The 21,014-nt window shown below is 40.3% G+C and overlaps 1 protein-coding gene across 13 annotated transcripts in view; it reads right to left on the bottom strand.

Moving 5' to 3' along the window:
- Positions 1–21,014, bottom strand: part of LOC126336314 (zinc finger protein 62-like) — a 205,722-nt gene that overhangs the window by 90,596 nt on the left and 94,112 nt on the right. For 9 of the 13 annotated variants that reach the window (XM_049999866.1, XM_049999862.1, XM_049999861.1 and 6 more), the window contains exons 5-6: positions 13,536–13,649; positions 2,271–2,324 (exon numbers count right to left, since the gene is read on the bottom strand). In XM_049999866.1, coding sequence (XP_049855823.1) covers positions 2,271–2,324; positions 13,536–13,649 — 168 coding nt within the window. The remainder of the gene's footprint in view (positions 1–2,270; positions 2,325–13,535; positions 13,650–21,014) is intronic. The other 4 variants (XM_049999873.1, XM_049999874.1, XM_049999872.1 and 1 more) reach the window with 1 other exon arrangement.

Genomic DNA, 21,014 nt, shown 5'->3' with positions numbered 1-21,014 from the left:
CGCAGCAATGCAGGCTGCTATTCTCCCATGGAGACGATCGTAGAGATGCTGGATGTAGTCCTGTGGAACGGCTTGCCATCCCATTTCCCCCTGGCGCCTCAGTTGGACCAGCGTTCGTGCTGGACGTGCAGACCACGTGAGACGACGCTTCATCCAGTCCCAAACATGCTCAATGGGGGACAGATCCGGAGATCTTGCTGGCCAGGGTAGTTGACTTACACCTTCTAGAGCACGTTGGGTGGCACGGGATACATACGGACGTGCATTGTCCTGTTGGAACAGCAAGTTCCCTTGCCGGTCTAGGAATGGTAAAACGATGGGTTCGATGACGGTTTGGATGTACCGTGCACTATTCAGTGTCCCCTTGACGATCACCAGAGATGTACGGCCAGTGTAGGAGATCGCTCCCCACACCATGATGCCGGGTGTTGGCCCTGTGTGCCTCGGTCGTATGCAGTCCTGATTGTGGCGCTCACCTGCACAGCGCCAAACATGCATACGACCATCATTGGCACCAAGGCAGAAGCGACTCTCATCGCTGAAGACGACACGTCTCCATTCGTCCCTCCATTCACGCCTGTCACGACACCACTGGAGGCGGGCTGCACGATGTTGGGGTATGAGCGGAAGATGGCCTAACGGTGTGCGGGACCGTAGCCCAGCTTCATGGAGACGGTTGCGAATGGTCCTCGCCGATACCCCAGGAGCAACAGTGTCCCTAATTTGCTGGGAAGTGGCGGTGCGGTCCCCTACGGCACTGAGTAGGATCCTACGGTCTTGGCGTGCATCCGTGCGTCGCTGCGTCTGGTCCCAGGTCGACGGGCACGTGCACCTTCCGCCGACCACTGGCGACAACATCGATGTACTGTGGAGACCTCACGCCCCACGTGTTGAACAATTCGGCGGTGCGTCCACCCGGCCTCCCGCATGCCCACTATACGCCCTCGCTCAAAGTCTGTCAACTGCACATACGGTTCACGTCCACGCTGTCGTGGCATGCTACCAGTGTTAAAGACTGCGATGGAGCTCCATATGCCATGGCAAACTGGCTGACACTGACGGCGGCGGTGCACAAATGCTGCGCAGCTAGCGCCATTCGACGGCCAACACCGCAGTTCCTGGTGTATCCACTGTGCCATGCGTGTGATCATTGCTTGTACAGCCCTCTCGCAGTGTCCGGAGCAAGTATGTGGGTCTGACACACCGGTGTCAATGTGTTCTTTTTTCCATTTCCAGGAGTGTATTATTAAACTGAGAACAGTTATCACAGTGGCTTGGTGAGAGAAAACCCATGGATTGTCAGCCTGCCCCAGAGATGCAGAGACTTCTCAAGAAATTAGATATCAACAATACTGAAATGTACAGGAATCTGAACAAACTTTGGAGAATGATGGTTGGTTGGTTGGTTGGTTGCTTGCTTTGGAGGAATAGTGAGGTCATCAGTCCAAACAGTGAGGTCATCAGTCCCATCTGAATAGGGAAGGTTAGGGACGGAAGTCAGCCATGCCTTTTCAAAGGAACCTTACCGGCATTTGGCTGAAGTGATTTAAGGAACTCACAGGAAACCTAAATCAGGATGGCTGGAAGCAGGTTTGAACTGTTGTCCCAACAAATGTGAGTCCAGTGTGCTAACCACTGTGCCCTCTCACTTGGTTTTGAGAATGAGAATCCTCATGTAACCTGAAGTATTAACAGAACAGCTTAGTTATAGCTGTTAATGTATTTGAGGGTAGGTAAATATATCAGATGTTAAACTGGTGTGGAAAGTTGTTCCTTAAACATAACGTAGAAGAAATTAGATTTTTTTTTAAATTTAAAGTAATACGTAATGCTTTGGTGAGAAGTGCAGACAATGGTCGTGGGAAGTATGTGGTCAAACTACTGTTATACACATCTAACAGCAACCCATGTCTGAAGCAAATTGCTACCTGTCTATACGCCCTATAGCAGGACAGATTTCACAAAAATTGAATGGTGTCTGAGTATGTGATGTGTTACAGAATAACTGGCATATAACTCCTAGTATCAATATAGTGAACACAGTCCAGACTTAAGATTGATATAACCACTTATGAGAGCACAAGAATTTTCTCACCAAGGGTTTTTATCAACTTTCTTCATTATACACTTACTTGTGCTGGTTCTTAATTCAGAATATTGTGAGACATGAGATGTTAACATCAACCTAAGAACCATATAAGAAAGTGGGTTAACTGTTGCTGTGACCTAGGCTGTGCCTACTTTTCTAGGAGAGTAAAAGTTTTGCTTACCTTCTATGCTGTCAGAAGCAAGTGGGGATGTGACTGTACCTGATTCTTCCTCCACTGGAAAAAAACAAAACCACAAAGATACTTACAGTTTGATATGGATGCCCAAGAGTTAGGAAACTTGTAAGTAACCAGGTACAGTCACTGTATAATGAGAAGAAATTTCATTTTTAAGCAAGAGAAGATTCAACAGTAGGTGACACTGGGCATACTATTACAAGGCTTCTGGGATGGAGAGCATTTGTTTTATGTAGACAGGAATGGTATGGAGAATGAGAGAGTAAGTTTACCTATGGAAAGTGAACCTACACCTGAGGTCAGGCGAATCTGTGGGGAGAATAAGCCTGCCTTACAATTTGCAAGGGACAGTCTCATCATAGACTTTATTATGTATGTACTCAGTATTTATCTGAAGAATATAATAAAAGTGCAGCTCATATAAAGATAGGAAGCAGTAGGGTGACAATTTGTCACCCAAGTAAGAGTTCACTGAGGAAGTCAAAAGTATGTGTACTTGCCGGGCATGTGTTCGATTTGTTCAATCTTTGTCTCCGGGCATGCTGAAACGTAACAAACCTGAGATACAGAGTAGTTAAAGACACTGTAATGTCAAAGATCAGCATGTAACTCCTTAAACTAATTTAAAATGTGTCATCATGAGCTATGAGGCATTGAATGTGAGAAAAAGTATTATGCAATCATGGAATGAGTCACATTAAATTATGAGGAAATGTATGGTAAAAGACAGAAACTGTATGATCTAAAATGTCGAAACTGTATTTATTTGTATGTGAGGATCAATGACTTAAATTACAAACCTATACAAATGAAAACTATACTTTGAGAAAACAATCTATCCTTTTGTATTAAGGACATTTTGTGCTTAATTTCTGTAGATATGAATTTAAAGTCACTAGTAGTGTTTGGTCTAATTACATATGTTACACATCTTTTCTCTTAGTGGGGGGATGAGAGATGTAACCAGTGCTCACCCAGAGGTACATGTTCCACCTATTCCTCAATGTTAGAAAGAAGAAGATTGTTTAAAAGCATTAGTACCTTAGCACCAGGTGGAAGCATCCCACTATTTGAGGTTGTTATAATTTGAAGGTAAAATCCATGAAATGGCAAACATACAGAATGTCTACAAGGCACAATGATAGCCTAGCAGACCTACTTGCTGTGTGGGCTTTTAATTGTGCCATGCTATCATACTTGGAGGTGTTTTGGATGTCAAAGAGAAGAAGAGCCATCAATAGCTCAAAAACAAAAGAGGACTGACAAATGATTTGTTCATTCATTACTAAGATGCACTTTGGCCACCAGAGGATGTGATGGATATATGTAGATATGTATCGATGCAATGACTTTGAAATTCAATATCTGTTACAAAATATTGTAAGATTGTTCAAGATGTTTTAAAATACAACAGTTTTGAGAGAGAATCTTGAGATATAATTCTGTAGCTGCTGGACATATCCAGAACTTTCTTATAGTCTTCACACCAGCTGCATCTAAGAGCCATAAACAATAACCAGTGGCCTTCATTATCAAATTGACATCACCAAGAAATCATCAGAAGGTGAACATAACTGAGAAGAATTCAAGGTAAAACTTGCACAAGCTACCAAAGGTGGCAGAACATTAACACTATTCTCCACATCAATATTATTACGTCACAAGGAGAAACAATGCGACAGCCAGAAGGAGGGGGCATTCCACCAGGTTGTGAGCTAGTGTCTTTATGACTTTTGCAGCCACAAAATTGGGGTGGCTTGCTGCATAAAATAAAACTAGGGATTAATCTGGCATGGCCCACATGAAGGTGCCATAGGATGGACCACAGTCTGATGAGTAAAACACACAACTAACTTTTTATTGGGAGAGAACTGGAAGTCATGGAAAATGGTCCAAGAGAAGCCCATCTGGATGGCATCTTGGAACTATCATTCAGTCTAGACTACACATGAGCAACTACACCAAATTTACAAGTCACTAGCCCATTGCTGGCAACAAGAAAGAGTGTAACACTCAGCACAGAGTCCAGTGGGATGCCATTTCTCAGGCCTTTGGTGAGCTGAGATATGTAGCAACCCCAGCTCAAAACAACTGGTGAGTTAAAAATTGATAAATAAAAATCAGTAGAAAGCCTCAGAACAGTCAGTCACTGAGAGAAAGAAAAGAGTGATGGTGACACCCAGTGTCACATGCCTTTGTAGATGAAAAGAGACTGCAGTGCAATGAGATTTTGGCAGTTAGAAACAGCCTAATTGATTCCAAGTTCCAACCTAAACAGACTGTCAGTTGTGGATCATCCCTCCCCAAAAGAACAAAGATAGGAGGATAAAAGGCCCTACAATTCAAAAACCCAGCACAATCATTGGGCTACCATTCTGTCAAGCATTTTTCTGAGTGCATTTGTAAGGCTAATCAGTCAATAGGTGTTGATGGATATTTGGTTTTTGCCTGGTTAAGGACTGGGAAAATAATACCATCTTTCCATTGTGAAGGGAAGATACCTTCTAGCTAAATACAGTTGAAGATGTTGATGGATATTTGGTTTCTGCCTGGTTAAGGACTGGGAAAATAATACCATCTTTCCATTGTGAAGGGAAGTTACCTCCTAGCCAAATACAGTCGAAGACCCTGAGTAGATGGAGTATTTGAGTAACATTCAGATGTTGATCAACTAATAATGAATCAAACCAGGACCTGGGCTGTATCATGAAATGAGACAAGAGCCTGAGGTAGTTTCCAGCCACTGACAGGTTCATTGCATAATTGGGTGTAATGGGGGTAAAGAACAGTAGGATGTCTTCAACTTATCTTTTAAGGATTCGAAAGGTAGTTTGGTAAGAAGAGGACACTGATGCTACCTCAAAGTGGATAGCAATAGACATATGAAGAAGAACATCTGTTGATCTTTGATGGCCCAGTATACTACAGAGCTAGACCCATACCTGGGATAGAGAGACACAAGTTCCAAAGCAGGCAATGTAGCACTCCCAGCATTCTTTCTTACTGCATTTAATTAGATAGCAAGTCTTAGCACAGAGCTGCTTAAAAGTGGTTGAGGTGGTCTGTGAAGGATGTCACTTGAGATGTTGCAGAGTGCTTCAAAGACTATGAATAGCTGTCACAATGTCTTTGGTCCACCAACACAACTTCCAATGGCAGCATGGGTCCATGAAAGGGGATATCAGATCCAGCTGTGTGGGTGATCGAGCTGGAGACATCTCCCATAAACTCATCAATGCTATCTGAGTCTCCCATAAACTCATCAATGCTATCTGACAGAGAGCTCCCCCAAGACACCAACATGGTATGCAGCAGCGACAAGGAAGTGACAGGATCACCAGGAAGTGGTCATTGTTACAAAGACTGTGATGCAGTGAGCATTGTAGCAAAGCCACAAGACTGTGGGAAGGGATTGTAAGATCCAAAGCTGAAAAAGTGCCATGGCCACCATTAACGTAGGTAGCATCACTGTCATTACAGACACAGATCAAGATACAGAAGCAGATAGTCAATCAGAAGGGCCCTAAGAGATGAACGAGAGTTGTTGGGTTGTAGGTGCCATCTCAAGATAAGTAAGTGCACTGCCTGGAGGGGGAAAATGTTGCAAATGGTGGTTGCTGGAGTCATCTGTACTCACACTTCTATTGCTTCCAATGTGGTATAGCCCAAATACTCTTTGGGGCCAATACAATATCAACAGATTACACAGTACCTCGGGAAGCTGCAGAATGGTTGTCAGTGAAGTGTGTTTCTTGGAGAGCAACACAAATCGCATGGTAAGAGGAAATTAATTGTAATTCTGGCAGATGAGAGTAATATCTATTGCAGTTCCATTGGATCACCATATGCAGATGCCCTTGCTAGTAATAAGGAGAGCGGATCACACCCCAGGATCATTGTCTTTCAATGGTGAGGGTGGGACAACAATGACCATTGGTTTGGAGCCAGAAAGTGTGGGGGGATCTTCAGTTCCAGAATACTAGATACTGTATTTCTTGGTTTGGTTAGCACACTTTAGACAGGCATGTGATAGTGCACATGGCAAAGTTTTGTGAAATGGCTGGCCACAACTCCACCAATAAAAGTGAATGTACAATGGGAAGACAAGTGCTAGAAGCACTAACATTTAAAGCTCTGAGTCAGCAGTAGGAAATACGGCTTCACACTGCAGGGGTATACCATGATTTTTAACCTTCTCTGGAAGAGAGTCCTACTTAAAATTAAGGATGAATGTGCCACTGTCAACCCTATTGTCTGGTGGGCACAGAGGTACACGATTTTCTCTGCTAGTGTTGGTGGAGTTCTTCAGCCATCGCAGCATTAAGTCATAATGCAAAATTAATCTCTGTATTACACTGAGGGCCTTGTGGGACCACAAGCCAGCTGCCACAGAGACTAAGTCTCAATCATTCACATAAGGTACCAGAAAACTGGCCGCCCCTAAGAATTCTAAGTCTGGCCATCTGTACGATCTGGCAACAATCAAAGAATGAAAGTTTTTGGAGGAACTGTTGTCTTCTGTTCAAGCTGTGACAGAGCTGTATCAGCTTTTGGTCTACTGGTAAACAAAGTGCAATGTAGACACAAAGTCAAGAGTTAGAATCTACTTCATACTTTAAACCAAATTTCACCTATCCTTTAACAGTATCAGTCTGATAGAATCTCAAAGACGTGCATCACGTCCTAATTCACCAGTAACAGTAAAACCTTTCAGACATATTTTCATCAGAGAGCTAGAAGCAACATCAAGATTAGGGCAATTTATGCTACAGAGTTTTCTCACTATACAGCAGCCAATGACTATTGGACACCGACCACCATCTGATCAGGTGATCATGAAGTTGAGTGCCTAGCCCATGTTTCTGGTTTTGTATTGAAAGCATAAAATTGTTTATTATCATAGTCTGATTTTTTCCACTTGAACTAACTTCAATAAACTGAGAAATTAAAATGCAGTTATATAACACACGTAGGTTGCTATGAGAGTATTTAACACTTGTCAATTTTATGCGTAATTCTAATATCTGTCCTGCAGTTATGAACCGGGATTTGGATACTTCAATTTTTGCTAAAATATTGCAAGACAGTGACGCAAGTGGAAAAGGTGCTAACATTCGTGACGTATCGTTCACTTTGGGTCTAATAATCGAGTGAAGGCACTGCAGACAACTCGAAATCTTCTGTGCCCTAACATAAGACATCTGCTCAATGAAAGTGCAGGATTAACAGATATTATTTTGCATTTCGTAGAAAGATATGGCTTTATACTACAAACTGATCTCCAGGAGTGTGTCAATCACAGTTCACATTTGTTACCACCAACTTAAGACACCTTCAGTTGCAGCATAAGAAAAACAATCAATAGCACTGCATACATTTAGTGACAATAGTGCCCACCTGCACTCTGTTGGTTACCCAAAAAAAGCTATCCAGGAATTTATTTGAGATATCTTCCCTAACACAGTTATTCTTCTGATCTTGTGCCCTCAAATGTTTGCATTTTCCACACCTTACCAAACAACCATTAAGAAAATTCCTTTTCGGGCAAAAATGCACTTCAAACCTGGCTGGCATGATGAAATCTTTTAACTCCAAACCAGTAGGTTTCTACAGATATGGAACAGATACACTATCTGACCATCGTCACTCTATTTTAGATGTGAGAGAATATACAATTGATGATTAACTTCTTTGTTACATTTCCTGTTGTATTCAGTAAACTAATGGAAAAATACTATTACAATAGGCAACATACTAATACAAATGAATTAAAACTTACCGCAATAACCTTACAACATAAGTATATTTTAATAAAACAACGTATCTACTACACAAGCAAACCTAATTCATACTGAATTAATAAGATATTGTGCACGTTGGACTTGGAAATGGTCTGGGTTTAAGTGTTGTACTGTGTCATAGTCAAGTAGTATGGGAATGTGCCAGCTGGAGTAGACACATAAGGAAACCAGTTAATTATTTAGTGCTACAGTGTCGTAAATAAAATTGTGTATTCACAAAAATCAAAAACTATGCCAGTACAAGCAAAACAATGAATTATAAAAGGGTGTAGTACTAAAGTTTTCTAACCCTTGATTATGGAGCACCAAAAGTGGCAAGGAGACTTATGATTGAGAAGTTTTCTCAAGATTTCCTTGCTGCTTTTCGGACTGGTCATTTGAAGCTCCATCACTGAGTAGGTAAAAAGAAGTGGCCTCCATCAAGACTGGAAATTGGAGCTATTGCAGCCTTCACTTAACAGTGTAACCCATCACATCAGAGCTAGCAAACAGCTGCGGCAGATATCTCTCACTCACTGAATCAACAGTGCTTATGACTGATGTAGCAAAACATAAAAGATGTGATTAGTTGCAGTGTCTGCAAGGAACAATCTTCCTGGATTCAAAACCATACAAGGACAACCCACTGTTACATCTTACATGCAAATCACTCTGTTTATTCAATGGAAATGACTAGAAAATATCAAGTGAATTTAGCAAGATCATTCTATGCCATTCAGCAAATAACTTAATGATCACAGACTTATCTATATTGTTACCAAGTTACAGTTATACCACCTGCAAGAAGAACACATTTACACAATCGATGTGTTTTTTGAGTGGGCTTGCACATGAACAGTACAGCTTGTGTCTCTAACATGTGGCCACTGAAGTAAGCATTCCATTTCTGTTATGAGGCTTAGTTTCAATTTCCAAAAGCTCCAGATGGTTAGATTAGCCTGTGCATGGAGGCACTGTCTAGTACTGATTAGTACCTGACATGAATTGCTCAGTTTGTAGCCGGCACTAATATATTATGTAAAAATATGTTGGCGTTGGTGGGGAGGCTTGCATGCCTCAGCGATACAGATAGCCGTACCGTAGGTGCAACCACAACGGAGGGGTATCTGTTGAGAGGCCAGACAAACGTGTGGTTCCTGAAGAGGGGCAGCAGCCTTTTCAGTAGTTGCAGGGGCAACAGTCTGGATGATTGACTGATCTGGCCTTGTAACACTAACCAAAAGGGCCTTGCTGAGCTGGTACCGCGAACGGTTGAAAGCAAGGGGAAACTACAGCCGTAATTTTTCCCGAGGGCATGCAGCTCTACTGTATGGTTAATGATGATGGCGTCCTCTTGGGTAAAATATTCCGGAGGTAAAATAGTCCCCCATTCGGATCTCCGGGTGGGGACTACTCTAGAGGAGGTCGTTATCAGGAGAAAGAAAACTGGCGTTCTAGGAATCGGAGCGTGGAATGTCAGATTCCTTAATCGGACAGGTAGGTTAGAAAATTTAAAAAGGGAAATGGATAGGTTAAAGTTAGATACAGTGGGAGTTAGTGAAGTTCGGTGGCAGGAAGGACAAGACTTTGATCAGGCGAATACAGGGTTATAAATACAAACTCAAATAGGGGTAATGCAGGAGAAGGTTTAATAATGAATAAAAAATAGGAATGCGGGTAAGCTACTACAAACAGCATAGTGAACACATTATTGTGGCCAAGATAGACACAAAGCCCATGCCTACTACAGTACTACAAGTTTATATGCCAACTAGCTCTGCAGATGACGAAGAAATTGAAGAAATGTATGATGAAATAAAAGAAATTATTCAGATAGTAAAGGAAGATGAAAATTTAATAGTCGTGGGTGACTGGAATTCGGTAGTAGGAAAAGGGAGAGAAGGAAACGTAGTAGGTGAATATGGATTGGGGGTAAGAAATTAAAGAGGAAGCCGCCTAGTAGAATTTTGCACAGAGCACAACTTAATCATAGCTAACACTTGGTTCAAGAATCATAAAAGAAGTATACATGCAAGAAGCCTGGAGATACTGACAGGTTTCAGATAGATTATATAATAATAAGACAGAGATTTAGGAACCAGGCTTTAAATTGTAAGACATTTCCAGGGGCAGATGTGGACTCTGACCACAACTATTGGTTATGAACTGTAGATTAAAACTGAAGAAACTGCAAAAAGGTGGGAATTTAAGGAGATGGGACCTGGATAAACTGACTAAACCAGAGGTTGTACAGAGATTCAGGGAGAGCATAAGGGAACAATTGACAGGAATGGGGGAAAGAAATTCAGTAGAACAAGAATGGGTAGCTTTGAGGGATGAAGTAGTGAAGGCGGCAGAGGATCAAGTAGGTAAGAAGATGAGGGCTAGTAGAAATCCTTGGAGAACAGAAGAGATATTGGATTTAATTGATGAAAGGAGAAAACATAAAAATACAGTATATGAAGCAGGCAAAAAGGAATACAAACCTCTCAAAAATGAGATCGATAGGAAGCGCAAAATGACTAAGCAGGGATGGCTAGAGGACAAATGTAAGGATGTAGAGGCTTATCTCACCAGGGGTAAGATAGATTGGTTTGTGGGATTAAAGGGACCAGACTGGTAAGAGAGATACTGCATACAGGAAAATTAAAGATACCTTTGGAAAAAAGAGAACCACTTGTATGAATATCAAGAGCTCAGATGGAAACCCAGCTCTAAGCAAAGAAGGGAAAGCAGAAAGGTGGAAGGAGTATATAGAGGGTCTATACAAGGGCGATGTATTTGAGGACAAGATAATGAAATGGAAGAGGATGTAGATGAAGATGAAATGGGAGATACGATACTGCGTGTAGAGTTTGACAGAGAACTGGAAGACCTGAGTCGAAACAAGGCCCTGGGAGTAGATAACATTCCATTAGAACTACTGACAGCCTTGGGAGAGCCAGTCCTGACAAAACTCTACCATCTGGTGAGCAAGATGTATGAGACAAGCGAAATATCCTCAGACTTCAAGAAGAATATAATAATTCCAAGCCCAAAGAAAGCAGGTGTTGACAGATGTGAAAATTACTGAACTATCAGTTTAATAAGTCACGGCTGCAAAATACTAACGCGAATTCTTTACAGATGAATGGAAAAACTAGTAGAAGCCGACCTCGGGAAAGATCAGTTTGGATTCCGTAGAAATATTGGAACACGTGAGGCAATACAGACCCTACGACTTATCTTGGAAGCTACATAATGAAAGGCAAACCTACGTTTCTAGCATTTGTAGACTTAGAGAAAGCCTTTGACAATGTTGACTGGAATACTCTCTTTCAGATTCTGAAGGTGGCAGAGGTAAAATATAGGGAATGAAGGGCTATTTACAATTTGTATAGAAACCAAATGGCAGTTATAAGAGTAGAGGGGCATGAAAGGAAAGCAGTGGTTGGGAAGGGAATGAGACAGGGTTGTAACCTGTCCCCAATGTTATTCAATCTGTATATTGAGCAAGCAGTGAAGGAAACCAAAGAAAAATTCAGAGTAGGTATTAAAACCCATGGAGAGGAAATAAAAACCTTGAGGTTCGCCAATGACATTGTAATTCTGTCAGAGACAGCAAAGGACTTGGAGGAGCATTTGAGCGGAATGGATAGCGTCTTGAAAGGAGGATATAAGGTGAACATCAACAAAAGCAAAATGAGGATAATGGAATGTAGTCGAATTAAGTCGGGAGATGCTGAGGGTATTATATTAGGAAATGAGACACTTAAAGTAGTAAAGGAATTTTGCTATTTGGGGAGCAAAATAACTGATGATGGTCGAAGTAGAGAGGATATAAAATGTAGACTGGCAATGGCAAGGAAAGCATTTCTGAAGAAGAGAAATTTGTTAACATCGAGTATTGATTTAAGTGTCAGGAAGTCATTTCTGAAAGTATTTATATGGAGTGTAGCCATGTATGGAAGTAAAACATGGACGATAAATAGTTTGGACAAGAAGAGAAGAGAAGCTTTCGAAATGTGGTGCTACAGAAGAATGCTGAAGATTAGATGGGTAGATTACATAACTAATGAGGAGATATTGAATAGGATTGGGGAGAAGAGAAGTTTGTGGCACAACTTGACTAGAAGAAGGGATCGATTGGTAGGACATGTTCTGAGGCATCAAAGGATCACCAATTTAGCATTGGAGGGCAGCGTGGAGGGTAAAAATCGTAGAGGGAGACCAAGAGATGAATATACCAAGCAGATTCAGAAGGATGTAGGTTGCAGTAGGTACTGGGAGATGAAGAAGCTTGCACAGGATAGAGTAGCGTGGAGAACTGCATCAAACCAGTCTCAGGACTGAAGACCACAACAACATATTTTCTAAAAAGGGTGCATAAAGAATTCATGTGTGCATAAACAGTTCTACATAAGGTGAGATAAAGTATGAAGCACACTATTGTTGAGTGCTATTGTTTACAATGATTATGTATTTCATGAAAAATTGCTGCTGAGACCCATCATTATACGTTTGACTACACTACAGTTTAAATATGTAATTCAGGGTAGGTGTTCTTATTCACACATCAGTGCTTAGGGGATGATAACTTGCACAGCATGATGAAGTGGGTACAGCTTAATCACAGTTGTTGCTCATAACAAGCAACAACACCCTCATATTATATTTACTAAGGTAGTGAGTGCTATGAATGCACCACCACTAATGTGATTCAAGCAGTTAGACAGTGTAATACTACCCCATTCAATGAACATGCATATCATTCTGAATGTACAGATGTTAGTATCATTTACTCACAATGATTAAAACATAATTGATGCTGTTCCTTTGCCAAGAAAAGCAAAAAGTGCTTGAGGAATGAGAGTTGATATTTACTATATGATTAAGGCATAAATAATCAAAAGTAACACTAAAAAGGTTCCCCAAACCGAGTAAAGGGCAGAGACCTACACAATTCCTCAAATTCTTGCAGCTTGAGCTTTTAGTTCCAGTTAATTTCACTGTAATGGATCATTTGGGCTACAAGAATTTTTGTATGGGAATTTTTAAACTGCAATTGTAAAAACACTAGTACTGCAGACATTTGCAGGTTTCAGTTGCTTTGGTTTTTGAGCCTGTTTTTTGGTCACTGCATGTGATTTCCTTGCACAACATACTTTTTTTGGTTTGGAACTGTGTTATTTGTAGCTTATGAAGTCATCCTTTGGGTACCCACATTTTGGAATCAATATAGGTTGTCATCTTTTTATTTGTGTTCCTCTGTTTTAGGGATAGTTCCAATGGCAGGGTTTGTAAGAAAGCCCTTTTCTTTCTATAATGATCAAAATCTGTGTTGCCTAATCATAATGTTTATGGTATAACCACTGGAGATGTTCCAAAACAGTTCATCACATTTGGAATACAGTATTTACAAACATCATCTTAAATCAAATTCTATCCATCACAACCCGTCAAACAAATTTCAGTAGAAATATGAACTTACGATCAATAGTCAAGAAGTCAGCTACTACTGGTGGCTGTGATGTTATATCCATTCCATCATGACTGCGAGCATCATCACCACCATTATCTTCTTCTTCATCTACAAGATCTATTACTGTTAAGGAAAACAACAAAATCATGAAACATTGTATTTACAAACTTGATCTTAATTTAAATGTAATTATAACAAACTTTTTACTCTTACGTTACAATGAAAAATGTACTTACAATCAATGTTTATTCTTCTCTGCTCCTCACACAGCTTGCAGCAACAATGTATGATTTATGTTATCAGATATTCTGACAGAAACAAGTACAGGAGATGTGTGCTTATACACTGAGCTTACAAAAGTTATGGGATACCCCCTAATAACGTGTCGGACCTCCTTTTACCTGGCATAGTGCAGCAGCTCAACATGTGATCTGAGTGGCGAAACCATTCAAATAAACTGTCTAGAATGTTCTTCAAACCAAGTCGAATTGTCATCCACAAAAATTCCATCATTGTTTGGGAACATTAAATCCATGAATGGCCGCAAATGGTCTCCAAGTAGTTGATAATAATCATTTCCAGCCAATGATCAGTTCAGTTGGACCAGAGGATCCAGACCATTCTATGTAACCACAGCCCACACCATTATGGATCACTTTCAGCTTGAACAGTGCCTTGCTTACAACTTAACTCCATGGCTTCATGAGGTCTGTGCCACACTCGAACCCTAACATCAGCTCTTACCAACTGAAATTGGGACTCATCTGACCAGGCCACAGTTTTCCAGTCAGCTAGGGTTCAAGCAATATGCTCACAAGCCCAGGAGAGGTGCTGCAGGTGTTGCACTGTTAGGAAATGCTGCTATAGCCCATTAATGCCATATTTTGCCTCACTGTCCTCTCATTTGTCGTACAGCCCACATTGATTTTTGCAGTTACTTCATGCAGTTTTGCTTGTCTGTTAACACTGACAACTCTATGTAAATGCTGCTGCTCGCAGTCATTAAGTGAAGGCTGTCAGCCATTTGTTGTCCATCGTGAGAGGAAATGCCTGAAATTTTGCATTCTCGGCACCCTCTTGACACTGTGGATCACCGAATAGTGGTGTGTACTTATGCATACTGCTACCCCATGATTTTTGTCATGTCAGAGCATGTTGCTGTTTATCTCACAGATTTCCATCCACCCATCAACAACAAATCGATCTTGCAGAAACTGAAGCCTACATGTGTGCAATAAAAAGAATAAGAATTGAAGACAAGAATATTTAAAATGCCATCTCATGTAGATGTTTTGTATCATGAGCAGGCTATTTGAAAGAAACATTCTGTTCTGCTGATGCTACATGGGATATAATCAAAACAAATATTCTCAGAAGTTGTCTTTGAAATTTATTGCACGGAAGTATCAGAGATGTAATTCCTACGAATTCTGAGAAACATATTATGCACGCATCTCCTACCTATACTTGCAGATTTGAGTGCTGTTCTTGGACCCATTAATCTGTACTTTTCTATTTCCATGGGGTAATGACTGCTTGCTCACACTGCGCAGAATGCTAATCAATATGCTATTGGTGACACTCGTAACACCAGTCTGCAATGTAAGCATGCCACACCTCTCTGTCTATACACATCTGCTGAGAACAAGTTTACGATCATTATGGGATATGTACAGTGGTGATAGCAGAATTGTTCTGCAGTCTATTTCAAAGGGCAGTGGTCTAAACTTTTCAATAGTTTTGAGAGACAAGCATCTTCTTCCCACCAGGAAATTCCAATTTGAGTTTAAAGGCCTATTTGTTTGTTTGGGCCTGTCTACTATCAATGTCTGTGCACCTAGCATATTATTTTCACAAAGTGTTTTGTACTGTTGTAGAATGATAATTCAGGCAACTAAGGTGTGAAAATAACAATATGGTACTCAATTTGAGAGTGCACAGTCATGTTCTAAGAGTCAGGTGTATCTTAAGCTGTAAGTGACACCACTAGTGTCAATGAAGTAAGCAACACATGTTTTGTACTGTTATAGGACACTAAAACAGACGATTCAGATGCGGCAACTGCATTGTGACACTTAATTTCATGGCCTGTTGTGCCTTTTGCCATGTGTTATGAAGTAAAATACTGGGGCTGTACTGTGATTGAGAGACCAAAATGTGTGTGGATGAGTATGTGTGAAAGCTGTGTGGCTTCTGTGAATGCTGATGAAGCATTCCACCGCCACTCACTTCACCACCAAAACTGCATCTGCATGTGGCAACAGGGATGTGTGATGTCATGTGGGCAGTACGTGGTACATAATGGTGCTAAGGACATTTACCAAAAGCCCCTTAGATATAGTACTGGCTTGAAAGTGTGAATATAATTAAGTAGTGCTGAAACATACCACTAATAAAATCTCATTAGTAAGTATATGTTGGTATCACATGCCATATATTCAATTTTTGACACAGGCAATGAGTTAAGCTGGATATACTGTTGGAAACTTTCACATTTTGTGAAAGGTTTCAGTACAAAGGCATTGGGATATGAGTGCATGAGTTATTAAAAAATAATGTCATAATCCAGTTCACTGGATTTAAGCTTCATTTAGATACTTATAAGGAAATGTAATCTGAATATGTTGTGAACAACAAAACATTGTGACAACCAAAATTGAGGCCAGTGGTTTGTGGCGTGGAGATGGCACACAATAGCATCCAGAATGTTGTACACTGGGTTCAGATCACACAAATTTGGTGACCAAGAGATCAATGTAAGTTCACTATCATGTTCATCAAATCACTACAGCACAATGCCATACCTTGTGAAATGGATAGTTATCCAGCTGGAAGATGCCATCGCTGTTGGCAAAACCACTGAGCATGAAGTAACTAACCCTGGTTGCCTGCAATAACGTGCACACAGTCCACAGTGATCACAGTGCCTGAATACTGCTGGAAGACCCATAAAAGTCCAAAGGTTGCCATAGCATAATACTGCTTTCACTGACCTGCATTCATGGTGCAGCATATTTTATGAGCAGCCATTCGCATGTTTGATGGTGTATCTGGAAACAACCACTGACCTGGTGTAATAACAAAAATGAATCATCCAACTTCTTGACACATTTCCACTGACTCACTGTCCAGTCACGACCATCCTATATCCACTGCAATCACAACTGAAGATGTCACTGGGTGAATGTAAGAACAAAAGTGTTGCCTGCTGCAGACCTCAGTATTCAACAATGTGTGCAGAGTGGTGTGCTTTGAAACACTTGTGTCTGCACCAGTACTGTACTGTGTCATCGGATCTGCCATACATCACAAGCTATCCTGCTTCAGATAACAGCAAGCCTGGGTCCCCCATTTCAGTGGTAAGATCCTGGCATTTTCCGAGATGCTATTCCCAGGCATCAGCACAACACTCTGTCCTTTGTCAAAGACACTTGTATCTGTTGATTTTCTCATCTGTGGTCCATATCATCACTCGATTCATTCATCATTTGCCTCTGATGTCTTTACATATTTTTATTATCGTATCACGTACCTGCAGGTAACATTTAATCTCACAGTGGTCAGTGTATGAAATTCTTGTGCTCACAAAATCTGCTCACCAAAGTGGTGTAATTCCTTCAAACATTATGGGAGAACCTCTGATAGTAGAGTTTGGAAACCATATCAGGAATGCCTGGAAGCCCATTCCAGTAAGAAAATAGCTGATGTGAGTGCTTGCGAAAAGCAGGCTATAAGGATTCCTGCTCCACTATAGCTAAAACACCCTATGTAACAACATATTCATTAGGTTACAGCTGCAGGAAGCCGGACTGATTTTCATAAAAATCATTGCATTTTCACTGATTTCAAATCCACTGTTACATTCACTTCAGTTCAGTGAATCTGTTTCAATAGATGTAAGCAGCTGAGATTCACAGGTAACACTTTGAAAATCAATATTTGACTCATATTTGGATTGTCATTCACAATTAAGGATTACTACTGTCATATGGATTCACTAAATTTAAGTGGCATCTAGCTGGTAGAAAAACCACTATAGTAACCAAGCACAAACCACAATCAACTGTACTGAATATCAAGCTATGGCCTAGTGACTTCTGAGCTGTGTCTTGGCACTGCAAGAATTTGAATTTCAAACTGTGAATAGATCACGCCACATAAATCCACATGGAATAGTGGTATGTGCCAAAAGAAATCTTGATGGGTAAAGAACAATATAGTTTAGCAGAGAAAATCATCAGGTAACTCACGCCTCAGTGGCAGCAAGAAAGGCCATGTATGACAGGATGAAGAAAGAAATTTCACTTTTTTTACAGTGATCCTCTAAGATAAACATGATTCAATGCCCAATTGCAGTTTAAATAGCATACTTGAAAACTTTGAAACAGTGAGATAAAGAACACACAAAGAGTATGCAGAAAGCAATCACTGGGGCACCAGGAACTGACACACCCACCAGGAGAAGCAGGAGGAAAGGAATAAGACGGATAAATGTTGTTAAAGTGGAGGCAGAAGAGGAAGGTCAAAACATAATGTGGGCACAAGAAGTGTTTGAAGATAGCACACCACAGGAGTATGACAAGACAAGTATACGAAGAGTATCCCCAGATTTGCATCATAAGAAGAAAAAAGGAAAAATCACTCAAGAGATAAATTAAATTGAAACAAGGGTATAAATGGATGAATGTACTTATTTGTCACTCGCAAGAAGAAAGAAGAAGCTAAGGCAAGTACTCTGATACTCATAACGAGCTACAAGTAAAGAAAAAGGGAGTAAATGAGCAATGGTCACATACTACTTATGCAACAAAAACATAGTGATGACTTCCTTTTTTGTGGTAATCTCTCTCATACCATGCACAACACACAAATGAAATCTCCCACATCAACAAGTTTTCTGGTATAGTGTTCATGGGATGCATATCTGATTCACATTGCTAAAAACTGATCTGTCACGTACCAATTCAAATGTGTACCAAGTGTGTAAAAGCATATCTTGAAAGACATATGGACAACAGGTTATGGACCAATGCACATATTTTGATAACATTGGGCCTATCTTATAATTCCCTGCTCTGCCGTGATGTCACATCATTTTTGAAGTCGTGCATTGGAATTCTTTACCTGTTGGAGGACATTAACCTCACATGGTTAACAAAGAGCGGTACATTCTGGTGGCATCACTTTCACAGTGCAAGTCGGGTGATCATCATCACCTACGAAAGTCTTATTGAAGAGTGTCATGTATCATGATGAAAATAACTGTCAATGCATTATATGTAATTATTTGATCAGTAATCACAACTCCCAATGTTTTACTTGGAAAAAGTGACAGAAAGATATTCCCATTATCATATACACCGAAAAAATATGGAATTAAAAAAAAGCCACAATCAAGAATCCAACACAGATAGGTAGTTAAGCAGTCTAATGCCTCGGCTGTTCAACCACAAATGACACTCTATTAGACATGTCGAATAACAGTTATCAAGCTACAACATGAAAACACAGAAAATGTTATAACTTGAACAATGTTACCATTGGACCCCATGTTACATTAATAAAAATGTTTGTTTCCATCATCAAATTTGACCTACATTTCTTCAAAAACTGGGGAGTGTCAAGTAAACAGCCGAAACACATGTCTCTCTCTATCTTGAATATAGTGTGTCCTTGCAAAACTTGATCAAAATCTGTGAGCCACATGTCAACCCACCCCTTGTGAGTCAGTGTGCCAATGTAAGGTAGATAAGAACTGAGCCTGTAGACCAATGAATTCCTTTTTTTACTTGTACAGTGCATAATAGGTCACTCTGAGTAGTTTGTTAAGTTCTATGTGTGTGATTGTAACATTACTTGGTGTTTCACATGGGGGCCATGCAATCACTGCATGGAAGCAGCAACTGCACTGCAGCGACCGGACCCCAGTTGATGGCAGCAAGCAACTGACTACCACCACCACTACTAAGGTTGAGTTATGCACGCTGTACATAGCAGTGTACAATAAACATCCCTGCAGGCAGGCAATTCCCTTCCATGTATTCGTCAACAACAACAACAACAACAATAACAGAGGGTAGGTGTGCTGATAAAAACCTCGTACAGACTGCAATGACTGTGTGGTCACGCAAAACAAGGAGTTGTGCTGAGTGCTTTTCCTGTGCATTTGCTAATACTGCACATTGAGAACATTAATGCAGGGGAACTGTGCCTGTACACTTGCAGTTGCAATCTAAACAGATGAGACAATCACTCAAGGGGATGCTCAATGGGTGACATGCCATATCACAGTATTCTTGCAGAAACAGACTGAGTCAGCAACCACAACCTGTCGATGCTGTGTGGCAAACTGATGATCTGTGACCAGTGGGATTCCTGCTGTGGGTCGCTATCTACAGAGTTTCACATGCCAATGTAACCTGTGCTAAAGTTCTTCTAGTGGGAGAGAGTGTTGGGAATACAAACAAAAGCAAAGTTCAGATGAGTCTATACTGTTTTCTTACAACAGATAATAACAGAATTACACTAAGCTTGGTAAATGAATGTTGTATTCATTTAAGATTTTGTCCCTTCATAAGTTTTATTGCATTATTTGCATATGCCAGCAACAAATCATATTTTAAGAGGATCATATACATTTTAAGTATTTTTTCTAGTACAAAAAACAGTATTCTTGACTGACGTGTCAACTTTTGTGATTCATGTGAATGCCTATTATTCACACAGATACTGACATGCAATATTAGTTCTAGCTGACCTTTCTGTATTTGTAATCAGATTCGTACTACACCAATATGGAGAAACATAGCTTCTCTGGAATAGATGCCTTAGATTTTTTCTAGTTATATAAGTGTAAGTGAGAAGAGTATTATTAGAGCTATTCTACTGTTTGAAGATTAACAAATGATTTCAAAGGATATCATTTTTTATTGCAGGGGATCCTCATCATCATAACTGATTAACTGTGTGCAATAGATAAGTACTGAAATGTCACTGGCAGTAAGCACACAGTTTCTTCCTCTGTCTTGTGCAATCTGTTTTTAAGTTTTCTTCCCTCAAAAGGTGCAACTGCCTTCAAATTAAGTGAACCATAATTTTTAGAGAAAAGTAAGAAGAGTTTGCAATTTGGAGGATGACCAACATAGTGCCTTGCTTGTTTTTTTCAATGGCCAACTTATCTACCATATGCAGTATGTAGCCACCCTGCATTACTACACACAAGCAACTAATAGCAAGAATGTATTCAGAGATACAAAATCAGAAATTATGAATTGCTTATTTGAAATTTGGTGTGAAACAAATAAATTGTACACAATGTTTATTTGCTCAGTGTTCTTTACTGATAGGAATGTCATGGGACTAACAGTGGTTATAAGTCTGAACTATGTTTCTTTACTGAAGTAATACATAGTGGTACTTTGCTATGAAAGCACTTGTAACTATCATATACTACTAACATTGATTGAAGGGCACACAAGTGAAAAATGA

This window comes from Schistocerca gregaria, chromosome 2 (genome assembly GCF_023897955.1).
Source record: "Schistocerca gregaria isolate iqSchGreg1 chromosome 2, iqSchGreg1.2, whole genome shotgun sequence".
Classification (NCBI taxonomy): domain Eukaryota; kingdom Metazoa; phylum Arthropoda; class Insecta; order Orthoptera; family Acrididae; genus Schistocerca; species Schistocerca gregaria.
This window is presented reverse-complemented; position numbering and strand designations above follow the sequence as displayed.